Below are 25,400 nucleotides of genomic sequence, written 5' to 3'. Positions count from 1 at the left end.
TGTCAATATTGGATTGTGGGGCATTTTTGTTGTTGTTGCTGTTGGTTTTTAAGTCTTAAAAGGACAATAGAAAAAAGGAGGATTAAAAAAATCTGAAAGAGGGGCATTTCTGCAAAGGGAGATTTCCCAGAGAGGAAGGCGGAAGGGAGGGAGGGGTTAAAAGGCATTTAGGCAAAGCCTTCTCTCTTTATATACTGTACCCACATGTTGTTCTGCTTTTGGGTAACTGTTTGTGTTCTTGTTTGGTAAACAAACAGAGCCCATAGCAACTGTAACCCATGATATTTATACAACCTGTAAGACTTCCCTAAACAAAGGGACATACTTTTATGACCTTCAGATTTCATTCCTTTTATAGTCTTCAAGGGAAGCATGCCATCATGCCAGGCTGATCTCTTTCTTCTCTCTTTTGTTTCCTACTTTTTTTTTTTCTTTTTAAAAAGCACTTTGAGGTCTATCTTTGAACGATCTTTTGTGGAGCATGTATTTTACATCTTGACTGTGAATGTTAAAAGAGCTTGAGGATCTCTGATGGCAGAAGGAGGGAAAGAGCCAAAGTATTGGGGGGAAATGATGTGGTATTTGCTTTCAAAGAGGTCTTTGTAGTTATCTGGTGGAATTCCAAGTCATTTTATACCCAGAAGTTGGTATTCCGTCCACTGACATTATTACTATGGACCTAGGAGCTAGGCCAGCGTCTTTGGTTTTATCTCTATCTCTTCATCTGACATATTGGCAGATACATTCTCCTCCCCACGAGCCCCTATATTCAACTCACATTTCTCCATATGAGTCATATTTACGACAAGAACAAGATGTCTCGTGTTAAAGTTCAGTGTGAGAAATAAATGGCAGTTTACTTTAATTAGAAAAAAAATTGACACCAAGAGCTGGAATAATCCAGTGGCGTTTGAATAAATTAGAGAATGGTGGAGACAGAAATAAAAAAGAGAGAGAGAGAGAGAGAGAGACACTTAACAAGGATAAATGGGAAGTTGTCCCCAGTTCAACAGAAAATGTGTTCCGAAGTGGGACAGAAGTCAGGGGACAGTACTAACATGTGTCTGTTCACCAGAGCGTGCCAAATACTTTGCCCGTGCCAAGTGTCCTAGGCTCTGTGTATTATAGCTGTGAGCTCTACCAAATCTCTGCCTGGCACTGACAGTGCTAGAGGAGAAAAGTAGAGCAAACACACACTGCATAACAAAAAAGAGAGTTAAATTTGGGGGCTGCGGGGAAGTTAGCAAAGGAGCTAAGTTGGTGTGGGAAGGTCAAAGATGGCTTTCCAGGCTAAGAGTAGAGGCTAAGGCCAGGAGAAAGAGGTAAAAGTAGAACCAATTATTGCATCGCGGCTCATAACCTTGCTCAGTCGGATTACTAGTGTAAATGAACCTCAAAGCTGACCCACAGAATGCAGGATGCTTGTGTCCATCATTTAATCTAGGCGTGCTCCTAATTCTGTCTGAAATGGGTACGATCTCAGGCTTTGTCTCACAAAGCTAACCTACAAGGATAAATGAGCTAATGTATGTTTCCCCCTGGTAAGGATTCTGTACATATTCATAATTCTTAGTAACTGTCATGAAATATATTTAGTAATAAATTCATACCATGTTCATTGGACACTCATTGTGTATTATCATTTCTAGGAATTAGTGATAACGTAGTTCTTTCTCTTAGTGAGATCCCAGCCTAATCAGAGAGTCAAACCTAAAAACAGATACTTGAGTGACTAAAGTGCACAACTAAATGTGTTATATTCTGCTAAAATAAAATGACTACTAGTGGAGTCCCAGTGTTGGTATTTCCCCCAGTATATACCTCATGAGATTGTTGTCACATAGTAAATTCCACTAAGAAAAAGTTTTAACTCTCTTGTATAATACCACATCCTGATGACCCAGGAAAATAAGCCTGGCATGCTAAATTCCACTGCAGGAGACTGTGATTTCGTGATTAGAAGAAGGTGAATGAATGAGTTATTAGTCAGGAGCCATTACGAAGAGTTCTGTATTTGTTACACCTTGGCCTCCTGTGCTGTGTGTGCCCCTGGGTAGCCACTACCACCCTCCCTGTAGACCCTCCCCCTACATGAGGAAGATTGCCTGGCTTCTGTGGTCCCTGGGAAGAAACACCTGCTAGACTGGCTGCGGGTTGCTGGGCTCTGCCCCTCACATTCCTGATTCAGGAAGTTGGGGCGAAGCTTGGGAATGTACATATTGAGGAGGTTCTCAGGACTGTTGTTCGAGGACCAGCTGCCATCTGAAGCTGTAGCTTTCTCTGCAGGATGTTTGAACCCAACCTCATGTCATTACATGGTGACTCTGGCTTTTGTCATCTCAAGTCACAAGTTCAGACTGAGATTACTTAGGAAATTCCTCTCCTTTCACAGAGCAGATTCCTCAACATTTCAGCCCACTAGAAACTCCCATTGCTGGCTTTTCCATCATTTATAGGTGCTCTGGTTTTGTTCATTTATACTTTCCCCCCTATCACTTATTGGTGTTTCAATTCTCCGTCAGCTTCTTCAATTCCTCAACAGCAGCTGAACTCCTACTAATACGTTAAAACTCAGATCATATGTTGTAGCTTGTGCCAGGCTTTGTGGTACAATCTCAACTATTTGATAGGTAGAGGAAGGAGGACAAACCAGCAAAGTTAAGTATGAGACTCTCTCCTCAAACTGGACAGTTGAATGGTGCTCTTGCAGAGAATGAGAACTTATTCAGAATTAATGTGGGTGCTTTCCAAGCTACTTGATTACTCAGCTCATCAGTACAAAAGCGTATCCCTACTATCTGTTAATCATGTATGCTCCTATTCTAATATATTACCCATTTCAAAAACCTTCCAGGCTTAGAGGGTGAGACATATGTCTGCAGAAATATGTACATTTAAATATGACATTAACACACACACATGAAGAAACCTTTGCGTCATCCACTCATGAATTATATACATCCTGACATGGAGATTCTGCTTTAGGAGCTCAAGATGGAGCTTATCACAAAGTATGTACTTGATAAAACTTGCTGAATTAAAGGTAGAAAAAGAGCCTGTTCTATTGAACATTAATGAAGCATCTCAAAGTACAGAGGAATAAAAGAAATGACACCCAGTAGGGAGGAATTCTCAGGAAACATAAAATCCTGATGGTTTTGAGCCAGTGACTTTGTATGTTCAGTTTACTTTCCAATGAATGAGAGCCTGATTCTTACTTTTCTGCAGAATCCTGGAACTCTTGGAAGTCGTGTGCAGGTTTATAGGAAGTACTAGGAGCAGTGGTGGGATGAAATAAGAATGATTATCATAGCCTTTATTTACACACTCTAGCTTCCTGGGTATTGTTGGTTTTTCTAACATATGGACGAGGTATCGACCTGTGACTCACCAGTGTAAACACTTGGAATCACATAATGGGAATGCCCATCTAATGGCGTTAATAACTTTTGGATTAGTGGCCCCTGAGTCTGTGTTGACACAGTTGCTCAGACCACTCTCTGGAAAGCTTTCTGTTTTCTTAGGGAGATCCCAGTGTTCAAGCTGCTAGTGATAAACTCCTGTTTACAAACTCAGACCGGCCCTTGCTGGTGTCTGAAACAAAGATTGGACCTCTGCCTCTTCTTCCTCCTTTCTCTGCTTATTTCTTTCCTGGTCACCTTGCAAACACAGGCCGACTGCCCTTGTCTCCACCTGCACTCTCTGTGTGATTGCATTGTGATCTGAACACACCAACCAGCCTTGGGTTCTACAGCGCTGATTTTCTCCATGGCTCCATTGTCCTGCTGTGCCACGTACTCCTGGTGTCTGGGAATCCAGATGGCATGCCCAGTGTAGCTGGGAAGGGAGGCAGGGCCTATCAGAGAAAGGGCTGCTGATTAAGCTTTCCAAATGTACTGTGTATTGTGGAGCCCCAAATGGGGTTTTAACCACTGGAAAACCAGCTGGTCACTCGATATGTGGATGGCCTATATGTGAGATACCACTATAGTTTCAGTGGCAAGTGCTTGTCTTCAGAGCGTTGAGCATACTGTGCTGTTCTTATACAGCTTTCCACAGTGCTTCTATCCCCAGGACACCCCCAGGATGAGCCAGGGACTCTTCCCTCCCCATGGAAAACTCTGCTACCATTGTGTCTTCTGAACTGGTGGCTCTCACCTGTAATCCTAGCTACTCAGGAGACTCAGATCTGAGGATCGCAGTTGAAAGCCAACCCAAAGAGAAAAACCTGCGAGAATCCATCTCCAGTTAACCAACAAAATGCTGGCCTGGAGGTGTGGCTCAAGTGGTAGAGTGCCAGCCATGAGCAAGAAAGAGACACACTATAGCAAGAGGCTCTAGTTTAAGCCTTGATACCAGTACTTACACACAAAGAGGTGTCTTCTGACACCTACTACTGGGTCAGTGTTGATTTACTAAGTTAATTGAGCTGCAATCTGGGTCCCCTGGAGTTACTATTTCCCACACTACAGTCATGTGAAGAACTGTTGCATTGTAGTGAGATTTACCACACCTCCTTTTATGATTCCTTGTAGTATGTTCTTTAAACTTGGCCACTTTTTAATTTAAACTAAGCCAGTCTCATCCTTTGAAATGATATCTATGAAATCAGCTGTGGGGGATGTTAGATATTTTTTTGTATGTATGTGCAATAGAAATTAAAATCAGTCTAGAAAATGTGCATTCTTCTGCACTTGGTACATGTCACATGTTGCAATTTTCTTTTTGGTAGTACTGGAGTTTGAACTTGGGGCATCACATTCTTTTAGTAGATGCTTTACTACTTGAGCCATACTTCCAGCCTTTTATTTGGCCTGATTATTTTTAAGATATTACTACAATTTTCCCCCAGGGCAGCCTAGATTTTGAACCTCCTATTTTTGCTTCCTGCCGTAACTGGGATGACTGGCATGTACCCATCTTTTTGGGGGGTGTTGAAATGAGAGTTTTGTGACCTTTTTTTGCTCATTGCTTCCCGAGTAGCTATAATGACAAGCATGAAATCATGCTTAGCTATTGGTTGAGACAGAGATCTTAGGAATTCTTCCCCTCGAGCTGACCTTGAACCACAATCCAGCCAATCTCTCCCCCTTCTGAGTAGTTCAGTGTTACAGGTGTGAGTCACCAGCTCCTGGTGGATGTTAGGACACCCACCATTTTTACAGGGAGGGGAATGCTGGCTCAATATGTCCTATGCCAGGTGGATCCAAATCCTGCTTTCATGGTATCCCTAAAATAATCCAAAACTACCATTTTCCTCCCTAAAATGTTCCTTGTGACTCTGGTATTCATACCTCTACTTCAGAGTTTCAGGATAGGAACAAGGCTTAGGGTTTACTGAAGTTAACCCTAGAATTCAGGGACTGTGAAGTTTTGTAATGCTTCCAAGTCCATTGAGTAATCCATTATGTTAGAATATTCCTGATCAGTGCAGTGTCTGACAAACATAATCCCTGGCTAGACTCTGTCTAGTATAAAGTTAGTGTTTGGGAAACAAACAGAAAACAGCCTATTCTAAACAGCCTGTGCTAACTTCTTTCTGCAGCCTTTCCTGTTTTCATGCATATAGGTATTTTGAAAACCAAAGAAGAGCCCTCCTTGTATGGAGTTCTTAAAGTGGTCCAGAAGGAGTTTTAGGCATGTCCAGTTGTTTTTAACTGGTGAGGCGGTCCAGTGTCACCTTTGCACCTGTTTCTCCATGTCTGTGTTGCTTTTCAAACCATGGCACATGCAAATGGATGACATCATCTGTTGAATCCCTCAGATCCTTGGTGCTCAAGCTGTGCTCCACAGTCCAGCAGCATCAGGTTCCCCTTAAACTTGTCAGAAACCCACAGTCTAGACCTGCTGTCCAGAACTGTGGAATCAGAACGTATATGTTGAAAGCATCACCAGGCCATTTATATTCACATTAAAGCTTGAGAAGCACTATTTTAAGAATAGCAGTAGAAGCAGAAAGTTAGGTATCCTGAGACATAGACACAATTCTTTTATTTTTAGCTTATTTATTTATTTATTTTTATTACTAAGGGTTCAACCCAGGACCTCAGGCTTGGTAGACAAGGGCCGTACTACTTGAGCTATACCTTCAGCTTTTTGTTTTTGAAGCAGAATCTGAAGAACTTTGTCTAGACTGGCCTAGAACTTAAATCCTCCAGTGTAGCTAGAATTACAAGTATGCACTGCCACACCCATAAATCTGGTAAACTCTGTCAACTTTCTTTGAGCCATTTTCTCGCTATTTCCAATTTTGGGTTTCTCAGCATATGCCTACTACTACTATGTTTTTAAGTAAACTAATTTAAAAGGAGTTTCATTAAAAAGTTACTACTGATACTGAGCACTTCTGATTCTGATGCCCCAACATTTTTTTTTTTTTGGTTTGATTTGATTTTTCCCCCAATAGGGATAAGCCTGACCCTTGATGTATAAGTAGAAAAAGGAAAGTACTCATATACTACTGAGACTCAGCTAACTCAGGAGAGAACCATGGTTGGTCGATCATGAAGAAGGCAATCCTGTTATTTCTCAGGATAAGTACAAGAAAGGTAGCAAGTAAAACCACCCTGGCCCTGTATGGTTAATAGCTGCTATTTCAGTTGTGAAGTTAGTTAAGGTAGCCCTCCCATCTCCAGGCACAATATTGAGAGCACATAATAACAATAATCTCCATCATTGTTTAAAAGCACAAATCTGGCACTTAATAGACTAATTCACAGTCACTCCAATTGCAAGTTTTACTCATGAATATCGTATCACAAGGGAATGTGAAATCCTCTAATTAAACATGATTTGAAAAGCAGCAGAAAATTGAGATGATGAGCGTTCTGCAGAAGGAGAGTCAAGGATTCTCTGCATGAGAGAGAGAAGCGTGTGTGTTTGTTACACCTTGGAGAGAATTCCACCTTTACTCCCTCTAGGTAGGCCCTCTACTAGGCTTTAAGAACACACTTTTCTCTTTGTAGTAGGAGTCTAGAGCCCAGATTATTTTCAGAAAACGCAATCGACAAGGAAGGTGGTAGTTTTCTGCCATGAGTGAGAAGCATAAATGAAGGGCCCCGTGTGCTAGAAATGCAGTGTCTACATTGTCTCCTCATCCTCCATGTGAAGTGCGAAGCCCATCTGCTTCTGGAAGTGTTTTCTGTGACAGTTAAGAAAGGTCATTTCTTCATAGCTGCCTGGGAAACGTGTGCTGTGCGGAGCTTAAGTCACTGGTCCTCTTTCTTCACTCCTCACTTCATCCTTCATTAAGTAGGTATAAGACCCCACCCCCACCCCTTGAACTTCAGGGAACGCAACCTGATGATTCACTTTTTCCTCAAAAAATCTAGATCTCCAGCCACTTTTGAGGGGATAGTCAATAGCATTAAAAATGTCCCAAGAAGAAATTCTGAAATGGACAGTTTGTGCTAGGTGTTTAAGCCCTCATCTCTTTGATGACTGTGCATCTAACTTCCTCTTCTTTTTAACATCCTTTGTGATGGAGGTCCAAAGTCAGCTCAGCTAGGATTTTGTCATTTTATATGGCTGAGCATGTTTCATTCAAGTTGACTTACGTTATGTCTCACAAACATTTGGTATCAACTTAGATTTTGGAGTAGTGGTGTGTGTGTGTGTGCGCGCACACACATGCACACGCATGTGTGTCCTGGGGCTTGAATGCTGGGATTAGGCACAGTTGGAGCTATTTTTGCTCACTGCTAGGGTTCTGCCACTTGAGCCACAGCTTTATATCCAGCTTTTTGGTGGATAATTGGAGATAAAAGTCTCACAGACTTTCCTGCCTGGGCTGACTTCTAACTCTAATCTTCAGATCTCAGCCTCCTGAGTAGCTAGGCTTACAGATGTTTGAGCCATCATCACCTGTCTGTAAAATTGTAATAAAAAAAAAAACTGAAATCTGGCTATATGTTCAGATATGTCATCCTTGGTTAGAAATCAAATTTGTATTCCCATATTCAAACCTAAGAAGTCTTTGATAGGATGCTTACAAGCTCATTGAATGTCAAATATGATGGCAAAGTACCAGGCAAAATGAGAGAAAGGGAGGGAGGAAAAGAGAAGAAAATAGTAAAAATCTTTCTATAAGTTATCACTCAAGAAATTTGTGAAGAATTTGAAAATGTTTATAAAGGACAGTGGCTTCCATTGACTGCTACCCCTGTTATGATCACAATTTAGTATCATACCCTTTTTTAAGAAAATGATTACTATTATGGATAGTTCTAAAATTGCGTATCAAGGGAACAGCTATCTGGAAACCTGCGGCATCTAATTTAATTTAATGCTGAGTCTGGGAATGAGCAATCCCTTACCACCCAGACAAAAATCACAGGCTGTGGTGAAAAGTGGGGTTCCGTGGCTTACAGCATTCCAGGACCAACATAGAGAAGCAGCAGGCACACTTGGACAGGGGACCAAAGAATTGGAAAGGGAGCAGGCATGGAGGGACTTGTGCACTAGAGTCACAGGTAGTTTGTGACCAGATTGGTCATCTTTACCATCCTAGCTTCCTCGCTCAGGGGCAAAGTTCCATAAAGCTTGGCTTGGCTCAGTGAAAGCCCTGGAAATGATGGGAATGCAGAAGGCTGCCATTGGGAAAGGAAGAAGTTGAAGGAGGGAGGAAAGGGGATTTCATCCTGTGCATTTGGGGATTGTATGGGTGGGATTAGATTAGTGGAGCATAACAAGGAGCTTCTCACTGCAACAGCAGGGGGGGGGGCACCATTGCTGCTACCCGGAAGGCAGAGTTCTCACATATTGCTTATTTATTGTTCTTATTTCTTGCCAGAGTTCGTTAAGTATATCTATTATGTGCTTCTCTACACCAGGTGTGCCAGGGTGCCTGTTGCAGTGGCCTATCCTTGGCATTCAAAATTGGTAGAGGTTGTAAAACCAGGAAGATCTCTTAGATTTCAGTGAGGAGGTGAAGGGCTGGATAGTGCCGGCACAGTTTCTGGTTCTTAACCTGGCTCTGATGACATTTGAGGGCTCTATTCACTGAGCTCTCAGCCTTCTGTATGTAGAAATAGTGTTGCCTCCAGTGATAGGTAAAGTTACACATTTCTGTGTTAAACAGAGAGAGACCCACATGACACCTTTTAAAAGATTTTCCAACATACAGAAGAGCAAAGTTTCTGGTAGGTCTTTGTTCAAGAAGGTTAGCTGAGACTGGCATATTGACTCAAGAGACAGAGATGGGAGGATCAAGGCTGACCCCAGATAAGGTTTAAACCTCATCTCAACAAACAGGCTAGGCGTTTTATGTTTACTAAAGACATATCTCTCTCCTTACCCATCCAACCTCAGAAGCTATTTTGTAGTGGGATATTTCAAAAACTAGTTTTATAATTTATAAATCTTTTGAGAACAATGAACCATATATTTGGGAAAAATAAAAAAAGTAAAAAATATATTAGATTGTATTCAATTGGCTTTTGACAAAGATACCAAAGTATAATTGTGGTACAGAATTGTCTGCATCATATGGTTCTGGAACAACCTTCAAAAGAATAAAGTTGGGTCCTTACCTCATATTATATATAAAAATTAAATTTAGTTTGCATCATAGGCCTAATTGTGAACCCTGAAGCTACAAATGTCATTGGGGGAAGGAGAACATAAAAGAGATGAATCCCTAGTATGAATTACCTTTGATTTGGTGATGGTTTCTTAAATGTTACTACACAACCAAAAGTATGAGGAAGGAACCAAGAAAAAAGAGGTAAATTGATCTTCACCAAAATTAAAAACTTTTGTGCTTTCAAACATCATTAGGAGCCAGATACCAGTGGTTCACACCTGTAATCCTTGCTACATTGGAGGCTGACATTGTTGGATCGTAGTTCAAAGCCAGCTCAGGCAGAGAACGTCTCTGCATATGAGTTGGAAGTGGAGCTATGATTCAGATGAGTGAAAAAGCCAAGCAAAAACACAAGGTCCTGAATTCAGCTCCAGTACCCATACCCCGCACCCCCTAAAGAAAGAATATGAAAGACCACAAAATGGAATGTACAATGATTGTAGCTGAAGAGTGACCTGTATCGATACGCATGTAGGTGTGGTGGAGCACACCTTTCGTCCTAGCACTTGGGAGGCAAAAAAGCAGGAGAAGAATAAGATCCTGATTGGCCTGTGTTACACAGTGAGTTCCGTGACACCTCATCTCAAAATTCCAGAATAAAAAGTAAGAAATTACATATCATCCAACAATTCTACTCCTAAGTAAAATATTCAGAAAAATTGAAAACAGTCTTGAAACAACTATACATACATGCCTGTTCAGAGCAGTAGTGCTCATCGTACCCAAAATGTGAAAACAGCCTAAATTACACTCATGGAAAAGTGACGGAGTGAAACACAGTGTGCTGTGTAAGTATAATGGAGTTGTGCTTACAATAAAAACCCAAGGCTACAGTGTGGATGCGTGGACTTCCAAATCATTACACTTTAGGGAAAGAAGGACTATACCGAAGAATGCATAGTATCTGATTCCATTTATGTGAAATATCCAGAATAGGCAAATCTCTGGAGATAGGAAATCGATCAGGTATTGGCAGGGCCCAGAGGTTCAGAGGAAATGGGAGAGACTGCTAGGGTACCGGATTTCAGGGGGGTGGAGAGCTGATGGTAAAAGTGTTCTCATCACATTATGGTTGGTAATGGTGATATAATTCTGACTAAACCATTAAGTGAAATACTTTATTCATTCATTTAGTTAGTTGGTTGGTTGGTTGGTTGTGGGGCTTGAATTTAGGGCTTGGGCTCTGCCCCTGAGCCACAATGCCATTTCTGTTTTTTTGGTGATTAATCGGAGATCAAGAGTCTTTGTGAACTTTTCTGCCCTTGCTGCTTCAAACCCTGATCCTTACTCTCAGGCTCCTGAAGTAGCTAGGATTACTGGCATGAGCCACCAGGGCCCAACTAAGTGATACACTTTAAATGAGTGTACTGTACGCTTATGTGAATTATAATCTAATGAAACAACAAAAGAAAGAAAAGCACATATTCCCCAATTTTATGTGGTTGGAGAATGACCAACATAACATTTCTGTGACTGATAACACAACAGTGAAATAAAATACAGTTTATAATTCGGGCATGCTTTTTGTCAAGGAGTCGGTGGAAGAGATACGCTAGTGGGCATAGGAATCAGAAAAATTAGGGGAGACTTAGAAGGCATGACAGCATGGGCTGGTGCAGCATTGAGAATGCTGTCAGTGAAGGCACATCAGTGGCTGTCCAGGGCCCGTTGGCTCAGAGGTTTTGAGAAATAGTAAGGTCTTCCTTCTCTGTCTTCAGGATCTCCCTTCTCTAACATCAAAGATTTTTCCTGTCTTTACCATAAGAGAGGTTAGTTTATGGAACTACTAGTAGTGTAAAAAACAAAACACCTGAGAGTGCAAATTGGATACTTGGGACGTCCATTAAGTTAGTCTTAGAATTCAATTCTAATGGGAAGCTTCAGTCAGGTGTGAAAACATGGGAAAGTTAACAGTGATGTCATCGTACCATTAGCATAACCTCAGCGACAAGGTCATGGTTAGAGTGAAGACCAACTGGTATACTTCTACGCAGAAAGAACAGACAGAGCGAAGATCCCTCTAAAAAGTGTCACGGAAAATGTCATCACCACACTGTACGGAATGTATACTGTATCGATTAGTGTCATGTAATGTCAAGAACTGTTGCTACATATTTATGTGCGATTCTATTTTCCTTGGCAAGTGGGTCCTTTCCAATCTGAAACGCTATCACTATTCTGATGTTAAAGTTATATCTCGTTTTACATTTCAAGGATTAACGGGAAATTGAAATCAACTGGCTTTTCTCAAATGCATCTGTGTTTCCAGATTAAATTAAATAATAGCAAATGTCTTAATGATATTTTTTCCCTGTGGCTTGCATAATTAAGGTCTTTAAAGAATGTTTCTTTTTAAAAGGGGGGGAGGGGGCAAACACTGAGTATATAACCATGTAGAAATTAAAAAGAATGTGGCCAGGCCCTAGTGGTTCACACCTGCAATCCTACCTGCTCCGCATGCTGAGACCTTAAAGGAGCACAGTTCAAAGCTCAGTTAGACAGCAAAAAGCCAGGCAGGAGGTATGATTTGAGTGGGAGACTGCTGGTTGAACCAGTAAGCCAAGTGAGCATGAGCCCCTGAGAGTTCAAAACCCCAGTACCACCAAAAAGCAAACCATCTGTTTGTTTGTTGAAAGCTCAGCCTAACACTTACTAAGTCCAAGCACTGTGTGAAGCACAAAGTATGTGGAAATGAGTAGAACGTGTCCCTTGCCTATATGGATATTCACCCTGAGAGTATTATAGAGTTAAAAAAAAAAAGAATATGAAACAAATGGCCTGCTAATTTTTAGTTTCCCTTTGGTGCAGATACAGTTAAGTCCTGGAAAAGCCAAGCGCCTCTCTAATTACCTCTGACCTGAGAACACTTTGCAAAGCACATGACTTGATGCGTTGCCCCTGAACCAGTTGTTTAGGAGCTGAGGCTCGTGGCTCTTCCCTACCATCCAGTGCTCCGCATCCTCTGCCTTCCTTCCTTGCATGGAGTTCTAAACAGATGCAGCTTAAAACACAAAGAAGGAAAAGGTGACATGATGACAACTTAGCTGTCCTGACAGCCGGTTCCCTGCCCAGCGGTGACAGCAGTTAGCCATCAGGTGTCTTCTCAGAGATACTGTCAGCACAGTGCCATCCTGTTCTTCCTTCCGGGTTCCAGTTTGTTTGCTTAACCTGCCTCCCCACCTCCCCCACTATATATTTAAGTGTATGGAGTTACATAGCAAGTATGAGAAGCAAGCGACACTAGTGCTGTGTTATTACTGTCAATTTGTGAGCCAGTGAGCATATCAGAAGATAAATGTGGCGCAGTCACCGCCACAGACCCGTGGCAGCCATGTCTCAGGCCAGGTGAGGGCGGAGCTGCTCTCCCCCTCCAGCCACCAACCAGCCTCATGCGCACGCTAGAAAACAAAAGCACACCATCTCTTCATAATCAGGAAGACCGACTTGAGTAAGGCAGGGCTTCCGAGGAGTCTTCTGAGTGTGGAATGCTGCATTCATGGCCTAGGGGGCATCGCTCCAGTGGTAGAGCCTTGGCCCAACATGCACAAGGTTCTGGGTTCGATCCCAAGCACCACCCCCCAAAATGTATTTATGTGGGAGGTACTCTGGTTGCTTTGGACTTTAGAGATAACTGGTTGTCTTTCTAAAACCCTAGTGATCTTATTCAACCTTTGAGGTAATGACATCAGCTTGACCAACAGTAGAACTAAATTCTTGGTGGAGTATAGTTTTTATTCAGGTCTTGGATTGTTCACAGTGAGCCAAAAAACAGAAGTGAGGTAGCAAACCTAGATGGGCTGTATTTCTAACCATAAATTCCTCTAGTGAATGCATATTATTTTTATGATCTCCTTAATTTAAAAAATTATCATTATTATAAAGGTGATGTACAGAGGGGTTTTAGTTATATGTCAGGTGAACAATGTCACCCCTTCCCTCTCTCTCCCAGTGTTTCCCACACATCCCCCCGCCCCGAGTTCTGTCGTTCATTTTCAACATAGTATCCAGCAAGTACCATTGCTGCATTTGTTCACCCTTTGTCCCTCCATTTCTGTGCCTCCCTTGCATTCCCCAAAACACATAGACAAACAGAACAGAAAGAAAAGGGGGGGGGGAAAACTCTTGTTTTCATTTATATTATTTTTTCTTTAATATTTGCATCCTCAAAACATGCTTGACGTAACCAGAGAACATATTGTATTATCCTCTGCAATTCATTGTATCCCAGGTAGTTCCAAAGTGGAGAATCCAAAAAAAATACCTCAAGTACACAATACACTTGGCCTGGAGCATTTCTCAAGAACAATCTGGTAGAATAATTCAGAGTGAATTTGAATCTTCATACTCATTAGTTGGCTATGCCATTTCTCTTGAGAACATCTTCTGGTAGAAATCAGTGGGTATGTACTGGTAAATACTATTTTGAATATTACTCACAGATACAAGAAACAAAAGGAATTTCAGTGTCCAAAATTGAGGACTGGATAAATATATTTTGACATGTAAGTAAAACTAAGCTGATGGACTGTTACCTATGACTAAGTAAAATTTGTGAAGGCTAGTTGATAACATGAGAATTTCCTCACAAAATTATGTAAAAAGATGATATAACTCATCATGCCTTAATGTGAATAGGTAGTAAGCTCGGCCCAGTGCAATTTTACCTTCTTAACTGCTTAGAGAATTCCCTTTCAACTACTGGGCTTTATTGCTACTTCAGTTCCCTGGTTTTATTATTTTCTTGCAAGAGTGACACTTTCTACGACTTCTATAAATATTTATTTTTCTGTTTTATTTCATTTTGCCTTTGGTTCTCATATTTATTTTCCATTTTAGAGCCAAATAACTCATCATTATTTTTTAAATTATATCAGAGTTCCAGCAAAATCATTCAAAAGCCAGAGGGGACATAATTGTCCTTGATAAGATATAGTTGTATTGTGTATATGTTTACCCTTAATGCTCCTTAGTTTAAGTGGGCCTAATAGTCTCATTGTGGATTAATTATGTTAAGTCAGGGACAAGTAGCATTTGTGTACATATGGCCTAAGAATGAATCAATAAAATATATGAATAAGCATCCCGATGGTAATATAAAATACAGGCCCGGAATGTGTGTGTGTATGTGTTGTGATCATAATACCGTGTGCTTGAAGTTCAAAGTCAAGCGACAGCAACACAGTAAACTTGCAAAATCGCTCTCCCCGTGAAGGGAATATTGCTTGAGTATCTCACAGAACTCGCAATGTTAGCTTTGCATTTCTGTTTGATGGAATCTAAGGTTATGGAAACGACTGTAAAAATAATTTGTCTGAAAGAAGTCTGGATGCAGAAACCTAAGAGAAAATATTTGAGAATATGGTTCATCATCGAGTGCAACAGATCTTCTTCCCTCGGCTCCACATGGCGCGGATCAAAGCATCTCGTGACTTGGATCCGCGTGGCCAAATCATTACGTATTGATTGGAACCCCACTGGAGAATTAACCCCTTTGTGTCCATGCTGTGTTTCCTCTTACTCTTGCTGTCAGTAATTTCAGGAGAATAAGCTTCCTGCTACTGTTGGCTTGTTTTTTGTTTTGTTTTTCCCTTAAAAAAAAAACACAAAAGAAAGCCATCTACTTGGCTATATTTGTCTTATTACGTTCTTTTATTATTATCCTAAATGATTTAATTGTACTATGTCAAATAAAATTAACATATGAAAAAATATTTAATTATGGGACAGCTGTTTGGGGAAGAAAAGGAGAAAAAATGTAAAATATTCTGGGGAGAAAAACCGGAGAATCTCATTCAAGTGCAGATTTTTATCATTTTATGATGGGGCCTTGATAAGTTGTAGCTTTTTTTGTTTCTTAATTTATTTTTAAACTTAATATTTAAACTTAAAAGTTATTATTAAAGACTTGTACACAGGGGTATGTTGTTGCTTCTTCTACCTTTTTGTTGGTGGTGGTGGTTGCAGGACTTGAAATCAGGGCTGCACTCTGTCCCTGAGCTCTTTTGCTCAAGGCTAGCTCTTCTACCACTTTGAGCCATAGCATTGCTCCCTGGTTTTGAGTCATTAATTGGAGATAAGAGTCTCATGGCGACTTTACTGCCCAGGCTGGCTTTGAACCATGATCCTCGTATCTCAGCCTCCTGAGGAGCTCGAATTACAAGCGTGAGCCACTAGCACCAGGCTAATTTGTAGCTTCTGAACGAGTTCTCTGCTGGTAGGTAGAGAGCTTTGCCTGGAACAAAAAGCTGTCACACACTTCTCATACGCAGAGGTCGGTTTCTAACATTAGGTGATTGTGCCTCACTGTATTTAGAACACAGTATTTTAACATGTATAGTTTAACTCACGTGTCTAAAAAAACTGCTGGTTTAATGAGTGGATCCTTCGGGAGAGATTAGTGGGAGGGCCAGGGTGGGGCCCGTGCGTGGGCTCCTGTGGGGTGGACACTGTCCTGTGCTGTGGTTCTTGGCCTTGCGCTGATTCTCTTGTGTCCTGTGTTTTCTTTCAGTTTGCCCCATGAGGAACACCCCCATAGCCATCCTCTCTATGGACATGGGGTGTGCAAGTGGCCAGGCTGCGAAGCGGTGTGTGAAGATTTCCCATCATTCCTAAAGTAAGGATTCCATTTTGGTCTTTGACATTCCCACCCATTGTTTGTGCTTTCTGCTCATCTAATTCCTCTCTGCTGTGGCCTTCCACACTGCCATTTTGAGAATGGCCATTTAAGACACTATAAGAACAGTTACAAAATCTCTTTGAGGGTTGCGTCTTAAAAGGAAAGTGATTTGGATCCTTTTTAGTAAAAGCATATATTTATCCGCTTTCCAAAATGACAGTGGTTTATAGAGAAAGTCAATCCAGTATTAAACTTGCACTGATGTAGTTTTACTTGCTATGTATTAAATGTTGGTTCATATTGGTGTGCATACATACTCATGAATTCTAACTTTATAAGGTTAATCAGCAGCAGGTTGGTAATTGGACTGCTTCTTTGACATTGTACGAGTGATTTTATAACCCTAAGAAAGGGATGCTGAAGAAATGGCACCAACTTGATGCTCTGTGGGTGTTGCCTTTTGCTTGGGTTATTCTCCTTATAAGGGGACGTGCAGTAAGTTTAATTTCTACAGGTGAAGATGAGCCAAGTGTGGGTCACCCCATTGGAATCCGTAACTCGGATGCAGTCCATGAGCCCTCCATCTGCTCAGAGCTGAAGCGCGCTTCCATACTGCATTCTTACCTGTGCTCCCCTTACCTATGTTACCCTGGCAGAGTCTAAAATTTTACATTCACATGCCTTGTTTTGTTTTGTTTTGTTTCTGCTGTTACTGCAGCTTGAACTCAGAACGTCATATTCTCTTAGCTTTCCCCCCGCTTTTTAAAGCACTTGAGCCACCCTTCCAACGTTGGCTTTTTGCTGGTTAATTGGAGATAAAGAGTCGCTCAAGCCTTTTCAGCCCCAGCTGGCTTCAAGTCCTGGCTCTCAGATCTCAGCCTCCTGAGTAGACATCCCACAACTAGAATGTCATGGAACTGTTTACCCAAGGTCTAAACATAATGCCTTATTATTTAACATACAATTTGAAATAAGGAAGCAGATGCACAGTTGCGGGGTCTGTACTTTTTGAACACCTGATGGTTACGAAATTGGTGCTTTTTTTGTGTGTGTGCAAAGCTTTCTCATGCAGTCCCCATAGAAACAGAGGTGGTCTGATTTAGGTGAAGGCCTGCTTTGTATATTGTCTTTATGGGGTTAGAATGCTCTCACAATCTTTATAGATGGGGACACAAAAATTGCACTAAAGCCACCTTTACAGATAGAGCTAGAATTACCTTCAAGCAGTTTTGGCTAATCTTTAAAAATTTAAATAAAAATACATATATCTTTGAGTAGCTAGGAATATATATATATATATATATTTTTTTTTTTGGTAAATGCACACAAGTCTGTGGACCTACTTCAGAGCTTCCTAGATTGAATCTTTTACTTCAAGAGTATTATGTAAAACTTAAGTAGTAAATATTTTAAAAAGAAATAACTTCAAAATGCTGCTAAATATCAATAATCACGAGCAGAGTTGCTTTTTTTTTTAAGTGAAGGAATGATCCTTTACAATTATTACCGTTCAGATCAGCAATACTCTCTCTCCTATCCACCTATGGAAGTCCCCCCTTGAGGAAAGTGCCCCATTGTCTGCCTGGCATTTGTCTGATGGTAGTAATATACTAAGAGAAAAAGAACTGGACGGAAAGTACTGTGAAACTCCACCTTTCCCTTGTGCATCAGTGTAGATAAATGGCTTGCTGATTGCCCCCATCTATAAAAGAGATGACAAACATTTGTAAATGCTCATTTTGAAAAGTCTCTAGAATGGTAAAATCATTGCCTGTACTCTTGGTCATGGGTTTTACGTACAGAGTTAGAAAAGGAAACTCCAGATTCCCAGTTTGACCAATTAAAACAACAGCAATAACAACTTAAGTTGGATATCTTGGTTCGTGGCTGTAATCCTAGCTACATGGGAGACGGAAATTGGGAAGATGGTGGTTTGAGGCCAGTCCAGGCATACACAGGAGACCTCAGCCAACAACTGGGCATGCTTGTGTGTGCCTATCATCCCCACTTATGAGGGAGGCTGAGATTGGGAGGATCATGGTTTCAGGAAGATCATGGTTTCAGCCTAGCCCAAGTAGAGATGTTTATAAGATTCTTTTTCAATGGACAACCTGGGCATGATTATGTGGACCCATCCTACTGGTGACAGTGGAAAATGTCAAATAGGCGGATTGTGGTTTTTGTGTACTTCCTGATCAGGAAGTGAGACCCTTCCCCACTCAAAACAGCCATTGCCAAAAAAGGGTTCACGGGAAGAGCATCTGCCCAGCAAGCTCCCGTACCCCCCAATATTTAGTATCCAAAGTATTTCTAGCCTAATAAATCTTAATTTTAAAAATTATCTTCAAGTAGTTATATAAAAAAAAGGGTTTCAATTCAATGTGTCAGTTCTTGAGTACAATGCATCTTGCTCAATGTCAGTCTGATTTTTAAATCACAGACTCATATATCACATGAGCAAAAAAAGACATTTGTATGTATATGGAGAGAGAAGGGAGAGAATAATTTCAATTCACTTTTAGTACTAAAGAAAAAAATTAGAAACAGACTTGGTTCCTAAGAATGAAGGAAACGGCCATTTGTTTTCTGACTGTGGTCAAGAGTCTGGCTCTGGTATTGGAAACCACTGTCCATTATTCACTGTAGTTTTGCACATGGCATGGTTCTCAGTTCCTGTTTATGCAGAGGACTTGGAAGGCTTACTGTCAACTGCTTGGTTATTTCTCAGTACTAATTTTATGGACTTATATTACTTAGAAGACTTTTATTTGTAAGTTGTATAAACCTCACATGAATTTACCTAAGCACAAAATAAACAAACAAGTTATGGGATGGTAATTGGCTCTTGTAAACAAGCAAGTCCAATAATAAGGACATCTTCCAGCGTGGCTAGATCCAGATGTTTATACAAGGTGGCTGGAGTATGTTGATATGTTGATTATCTGTTACCAGTTTCTCTGTTGCCTTCACTTAGGACCTTTCTCAAATGGAACTGGGGAGGACAATTGTATTTTCCCCACATAATCAATCCCATAGTACATCGGTTTCCCAGTACTTTAAGGAAAAGCACAGAGCAGACAGTCATTGGGCCAGATTGAGTCATGTGTTCTAGCTTTGAGCCAATCACAGTAAAGTAGCCGGGCTTGCATCATCATCTCCCCACCCCATGTAGTGCGAGAAAATACACCACATGACCACCCTAAGGCTGGAGAGGGGAATTTTGATTCCAGAAAGTAACAGTAAAACTCAAAAACTTGAGAAAGGAGCATGGATGCTGAGTAAAGAAGAAAACCCTGTGGAACTCCTGGTTTCCTTGTCACTTTCTTGAATTACACATTAGTGGGTTAGATACAACCAATTTGGCATTTCATTTTCCCTCTACAGCATTTCCCCCTAGATTTTAATGCTGGGAAAGTTAAGACTTTTGTTTGGGCATCAGGATCTTGCCCAATGCAGGGAAAATAAGTCAGTCATCTTAGAGACCTATCTCTTTCACAGGACTCTGCTTAGGCCTAAAGGGGAATAGAGTTGTCTTTCATTTTTTTCCCCTTGGACTGAGAGATGCTACTAAAGTTTCTAGGAGTTCAAATGCAATCCACATGGCTTCTTAGAATATTATTGCAGGATCATTGTGATCAGCAAAGTGTAGTTCAAATGTTTCTTCTCAAATTTGCTTTAGAAGCACTGTTTCTATTTCCCTCTATTTTTAGAAATTATTTCTTAGTATATAAGGAGATTGACACCTACGCTGCTTTTGTTCTCCATGATCTTACTCAACAAAATGTAGTTTGGTTTTCACCTTGAATAAAGTTTGCTTCATAATTTTTTTTCTTCACATATTCCCAGTCGTCTGGTTTTACATTCTTTTTTGTAATAGTTAACAATTTAACACTGAACTGTGTAACAGACCCAGTTGCAAAGCTCTATACATATATTAACTCATTTAATCCTCAGAACTCCTCATTGGGATAATACTTGTAGTAGCAAGGCAAACATGCAGTTAAGACAACCAGTACACAGAAATGTTAAATAATTTACCCAAGATTACACAGCTAGTAAGAGGTGGAGCCTGTTAGCATTTCCCTAGCCTCAGGTCCTCAGCTCCTCCCACTAGCCCCCAGATCCACTCATACCGAATGAGCCACTCCTACTCACTACCTACCTACTTCCCCTTTACCCCCAGAGAGAGAAGCTGCCACCTGGATAAGGTGCAGATGCCATGTAGCTCCCTCTCCTGTGGGAACTATGGCCCCACTAATAAACCTCCTTATGAACCTTCTTCTCCTGCCTGTGATTATCTCCGCATGGTCCTCTGGGATGGCCGGGACATATCTTTGCAGAGTCAAGATCCAACTATAGAGTCTCTGCTCTTAACTGCTACACTATATTGCCTTCCCTTCAGTTATTTGCTTTCCCTTTAAGGCAGTGAATGTAAAGAAAGTTCTGGAGAAAGGCAGAGTGAGTAGCAAGGCTATTTAATTCTTGGAATATACCCTGGACTAAGTATGTAGCATCTATGAGTCTTAATGTATTGAGAATATTAACAATCTCTTAAGGTTATCAGGTTGTTACATGCAAAGTCTAGAACAGTATAGAAAAGCTTGGGAAAATCCAGATGGTTCTAGTAATTAAAAAAAAAATACGGGCTTCTCTCATCTGTGTAAGTTTCTTTTAGGAAGAGTATTGTTAAATATTCCAAATCTTCTGAACTTGTGTTCACAGGAGGGGTTGTAAATATAGGAAAGACTGATGTGTCATAGAGACTATCCCCTTATACCTGGGGTTTTTTGTTGGTTTGTTGTGCCAATCCTGAGACTTGAACTCAGGGCATGGGCACTGTCTCTGACCTTTTTTCTCCAAGGCTACTACTACTCTTCCACTTGAGCTACAGCTCTAATGCTGGCCTTATTTTTTGCTTGAACTTTCTTGCCTGGGCTGGCTTCAAACTGCCAATCCTCAGGTTTCAGCCTCCTGAGCAGTGAACATAATAGGCATGAGCCACCAGTGCCTAGCTTCATGGTCATTTCTAATCAGGATTTGCTAGCGAAAAGCCCCACACAATCAAATATCTCAGGTCAAAGATAGGACACTTGTCCCATAGAGAAACAAAGAGTATTTCAGGTTTCACAGGCTATGTTAGTATCTATCACAGCTGCCCCCTGTGCTACTGTGGTGGAAAAAACCCAGACTCGACATGAGGGTGAGTGTGGTTAGGTCCTTCACACCAGTGTGCTGACCTCTGTCCAAGGTCACATTTTTGGTATCACCAGTATTTTCAGCTGAGACCTGCTGCTTTCCCCTCCAGTTGATTTATATCGACAGAGAGCCTGTGTGCATGTGATGTTCTCTAAGCTCGCTCACCATCTGCACACTAGCATTCTACCACTTTGAGCCACAGGCACCACTTCCGGTTTTCTGGTGGTTAATTGCACTCACTGACTTTCCTGCCTGGACTGGCTTTGTATACCACCATCCTCAGATCTCAGCCTCCTGAGTAGCTAGGATTGCAGGTGCGAGTAACCGGTGCTTGACTACACTTCCCCTTTCCTGGGTCCTTCCACCTGGCTCTCAAGAGTGTCCTCTGAGCAGGGAACATGACTGTTCTGCAGACTTCAGTGGGTCCACATGGTAATATAACAGATACAGTTGTTACAGAGGCCAAGAGAGATTACCTGGGACCAGATAGCTGCCTTTTCACCAAGAGAGGCATTGGGGCTCGCAGGACTAACTGTGGGTTGAAGCAGAACCAGCGATTTCCCACATTCCTGTGACCATGTGCAGTCTGTGCTCCAGAGGTGATGTATACCACAGGGCCTTTGATTTCAGAGATAAACCCTGTAAGACCTCATTGGGATAATACCATAAAAAAAAAAGACGCTGCCATCTCTCGCCCACTGGCAGCCAACATATGCTTTATCAGAAACAGCAGATACTCAGGCTATTGTACCCAGCTAGGTCCTTGTTTCTTCACAAAACAACGTGCAGTTTTGCTATTAGGTTTTCCCCCTTTATTTCATCTGTCAACCACAAGTGTTCATGTGACCGCTAGGCTTGTTAGCATGATGCCAGCAGGTGTTCACGAGACTTCTCGTGAAATTGCCCTGCCAGCTTTGCTTGGGTTTCTCTGAGAACAAGAAAACAGCCATAGAAGGGGAAGTTCCTTGGAGGGTTTAGGTCTTTCTTCAACCTCTCTTCACTGTAGTTAATTAATTTTTCTATTCAACATTAGTTTGAAGACATAATATTTGCCAATGAAAACATAGATGGATCATTTTTCCCTGTCCTTTAAAAAAAAAAAAAGGCTGGGCACTGATGGCTCACACTTATAATCCTAGCTACTCAGGAGGCTGAGATCAAAGGATTGTGGTTCAAAGCTAGACTGGGCAGGAAGGTCTATGAGACCCTTATCTCCAGTTAACTACCAAAAAGCCACAAGTAGAGCTGTGGCCCAAGCGGTATAGTGCTGGTCTTGAGGAAAAAAGTGAAAGCTTGAGGTCCTGATCAAGTTTAAGAAGGGGGAGGGGGGGTTGGGGATATAGCCTAGTAGCAAGAGTGCCTGCCTCGGATACACGAGGCCCTAGGTTCGATTCCCCAGCACCACATATACAGAAAACGGCCAGAAGCGGCGCTGTGGCTCAAGTGGCAGAGTGCTAGCCTTGAGCGGGAAGAAGCCAGGGACAGTGCTCAGGCCCTGAGTCCAAGGCCCAGGACTGGCCAAAAAAAAAGAAGGGGGAGGGGAGAGGCTCTGCTTTGCCAAGGTGGGGAGTGTGTCTAAAGGTAAAATCAGGACCTCATTTTCCTGTTTCCAACTTAGAATGTAAAATCAAAGAAGACCACAGTTTGAGAAACACTCTCATGTGCTTGGGGGAAGTATCTCTATGACCCTTGATTTATTTTATTTTATTTTTGCCCTTTATGCACTGCTGGGTATTGAACCCACTGTGGCCAGCCCCCGCCCTCCAAATCCTACTTTGTGATTTAGGTGATCACTTACATAAAAGCTACTGAAGGGAAAGTATCATCCATTTCCTTTGCTCAGTATTTCCACTTGACTTTCTTTCTTTTTTTTTTTTTTTTTTTTTGCTTTTGATTATTTCTCATGGAGAAAAGCCCTATGTAAAACCAAACCAAATTCCTTTGTATGTTGGTCAGATGTGTATAATTTATGAGACCAAAATACATTTTGTATGGGTTCTAACAGAAGGCACATAGAAAAACCTTAAGAGAACATACAGAGATGGAACTCTGACCCTTTTCCAAAGGTCAAAGGCTGGAGACAGCAGAAGAGGCTTCCTTAATAATTTGATTTAAAAAGAAAAAAATTTTCCCTCACTGTGCATTTTACTTTTTGAAAACTGTGAAGACTTTTCCGTGAAAACGACTAAGTGTGCTCTGTAATGTTTTCACAAGTGTTTTTATCATGGTAACATCTTGTTTACTTTAGTTTCCTGCCTAAAACTACTTGGAACATGTTAAGAAAACATTTCAAGAAAGCCCGACAAAGAGGCTTTTGTTTAACAGCCACTGTGAGGCTGCACGGATCACAAAGGTGTTAACTTTCAGCCCCTTAAGCACATCCACATGAAATTCCAGCAACTATGTTTGTGGTTTTGGAAAAACAAAGTGTATGGCAAGGAAACCAGGTATATGCTAATACATGTCGAAGAAGGAGGCCGGATATCATAAATTGTTTCTACCCCATTTGCGGCTCTTGGCTTGCATGCCCGAGCGTTCTGCAGTCGGAGTACCTCGAGTGGGTAGAGGAGCCATGCTCCCTCCTAGAGGGAAGAGCCAGCTGTGATTCTGAATGTCTCTGCAAAGGGAGGTCTTTACAGTTAGGCTCCCGGTTATGAGGATGAATTTTTCCTCCCGCCGAGCCTCAGAGGGGACAAGGCTTTGGAGAATGGCAGAAGAGGTTTTTAAGGAAATGCATTTTTCATGCCATCAACTTGATCACTTTGGTCGCTTCAGAAGAATACAATAAGGGTGCTCCCAAAGGGAGAAATAAAGTTTTTTTCCGCTCGAAACGTTTCTTCTTTCAACTTCTTTCTTCTTTCAGTACCTTCTCTAGAACTTGAAGGGGTCAGTGGCCTAAATACCACAGTGCCCTCTAGTGATCTCTAGAACCTGAGATAGAAAACTCGAGACAAGTTTGTCAGAGATAACAGGCCGTGAGTGTTCAAAAGAAAAAAAAAAATCTAGAAGTAGCAAATAACATTTGAACACTTTTTTTTTCAACCAACAGACTTCGGTTAGATAGGCAATTTAAATGTTTCCTGTCATCCTAGAAGCAACAGACATCTTTTTGAGTGTCTACTTAAGCAATGAATTCTGATGTACACCGAGGACATACATTTCAATGCAAGTAACAATGATAAGCATTCTATTTCATCATCCTTTCCTTAGCCTGGGCCTTTCACGTGATCATTTCCGGCGTGTAATTGGAAGGCATTACTTAAAAGATGGGGATCATCTCTGTCCCATACTTTTATTGACATTGTCTACCATATTATGGTCATGTCTAAATGGTGAAATTTATTACTAGCAGTAGTGTCACAAAAGTCTGAGACAGCGATTTTCCTTTCAATAAAAGTAGTTAAAAACCTTTTAGAAAATCCATAATTTTGATTGCTGGTACTTCATAAATGTATAACTGGTACTTTTTAGCTGTCTCTTTAGGGAAAAATGAGTTTTATCACCTGCGATACCTGGGTTAATGAAATTGTGTGTTGGAATTCAGCCAGGATGAAAGATGAGATTATTGCAAGACACTAATATTGGCAACAGGTCTCATAAAAAGCTCTCAACTCTTGAGTGAAGTATAATTATATATATTTTTAATTATTATTATTTTATTTAAATTGAGAGATTAAGTTAGTTGTCATTTCCAAAGTTTCTGCACTAGCCAAATTCTCATTTGACATCCCAATCCAAACCCAGTGACCTAAAAACCTGCCTAGCGCCAAGAGAAACAGAGAACTGTCCATCAATGCCTAGTAGGAGAAGTTCCTTGCTTCAGATTTCAGCTCCAGTTCCTGTCCAGCTCTTTACAAATCACGTCTCCCGGCTGAAATTTGAAATAATGCTGCCTTTTTCCCCTCATGTTCCTCCTGTGTTTGATTGTTTGTGGATATTAGCTGTCCAGGAAATCCTATACTTACAGATATAAATCCAGAATGATCTTGTTTTTCCACAGCCAGC

The 25,400-nt window shown here is 41.2% G+C and overlaps 1 protein-coding gene across 5 annotated transcripts in view; it reads left to right on the top strand.

Annotated features, from left to right (window-relative positions):
* Positions 1 to 25,400, top strand: part of Foxp1 (forkhead box P1) — a 153,854-nt gene that overhangs the window by 80,435 nt on the left and 48,019 nt on the right. For all 5 annotated transcript variants that reach the window (XM_048356153.1, XM_048356151.1, XM_048356152.1 and 2 more), the window contains exon 6: positions 16,092 to 16,196. In XM_048356153.1, the coding sequence (XP_048212110.1) occupies positions 16,092 to 16,196 (105 nt within the window). The remainder of the gene's footprint in view (positions 1 to 16,091; positions 16,197 to 25,400) is intronic.

Source organism: Perognathus longimembris, chromosome 10 (genome assembly GCF_023159225.1).
Source record: "Perognathus longimembris pacificus isolate PPM17 chromosome 10, ASM2315922v1, whole genome shotgun sequence".
NCBI classification, from domain to species: domain Eukaryota; kingdom Metazoa; phylum Chordata; class Mammalia; order Rodentia; family Heteromyidae; genus Perognathus; species Perognathus longimembris.
Note: the sequence above shows the minus strand (reverse complement) of the source record. Positions and strands in the feature narration are given on the sequence as shown.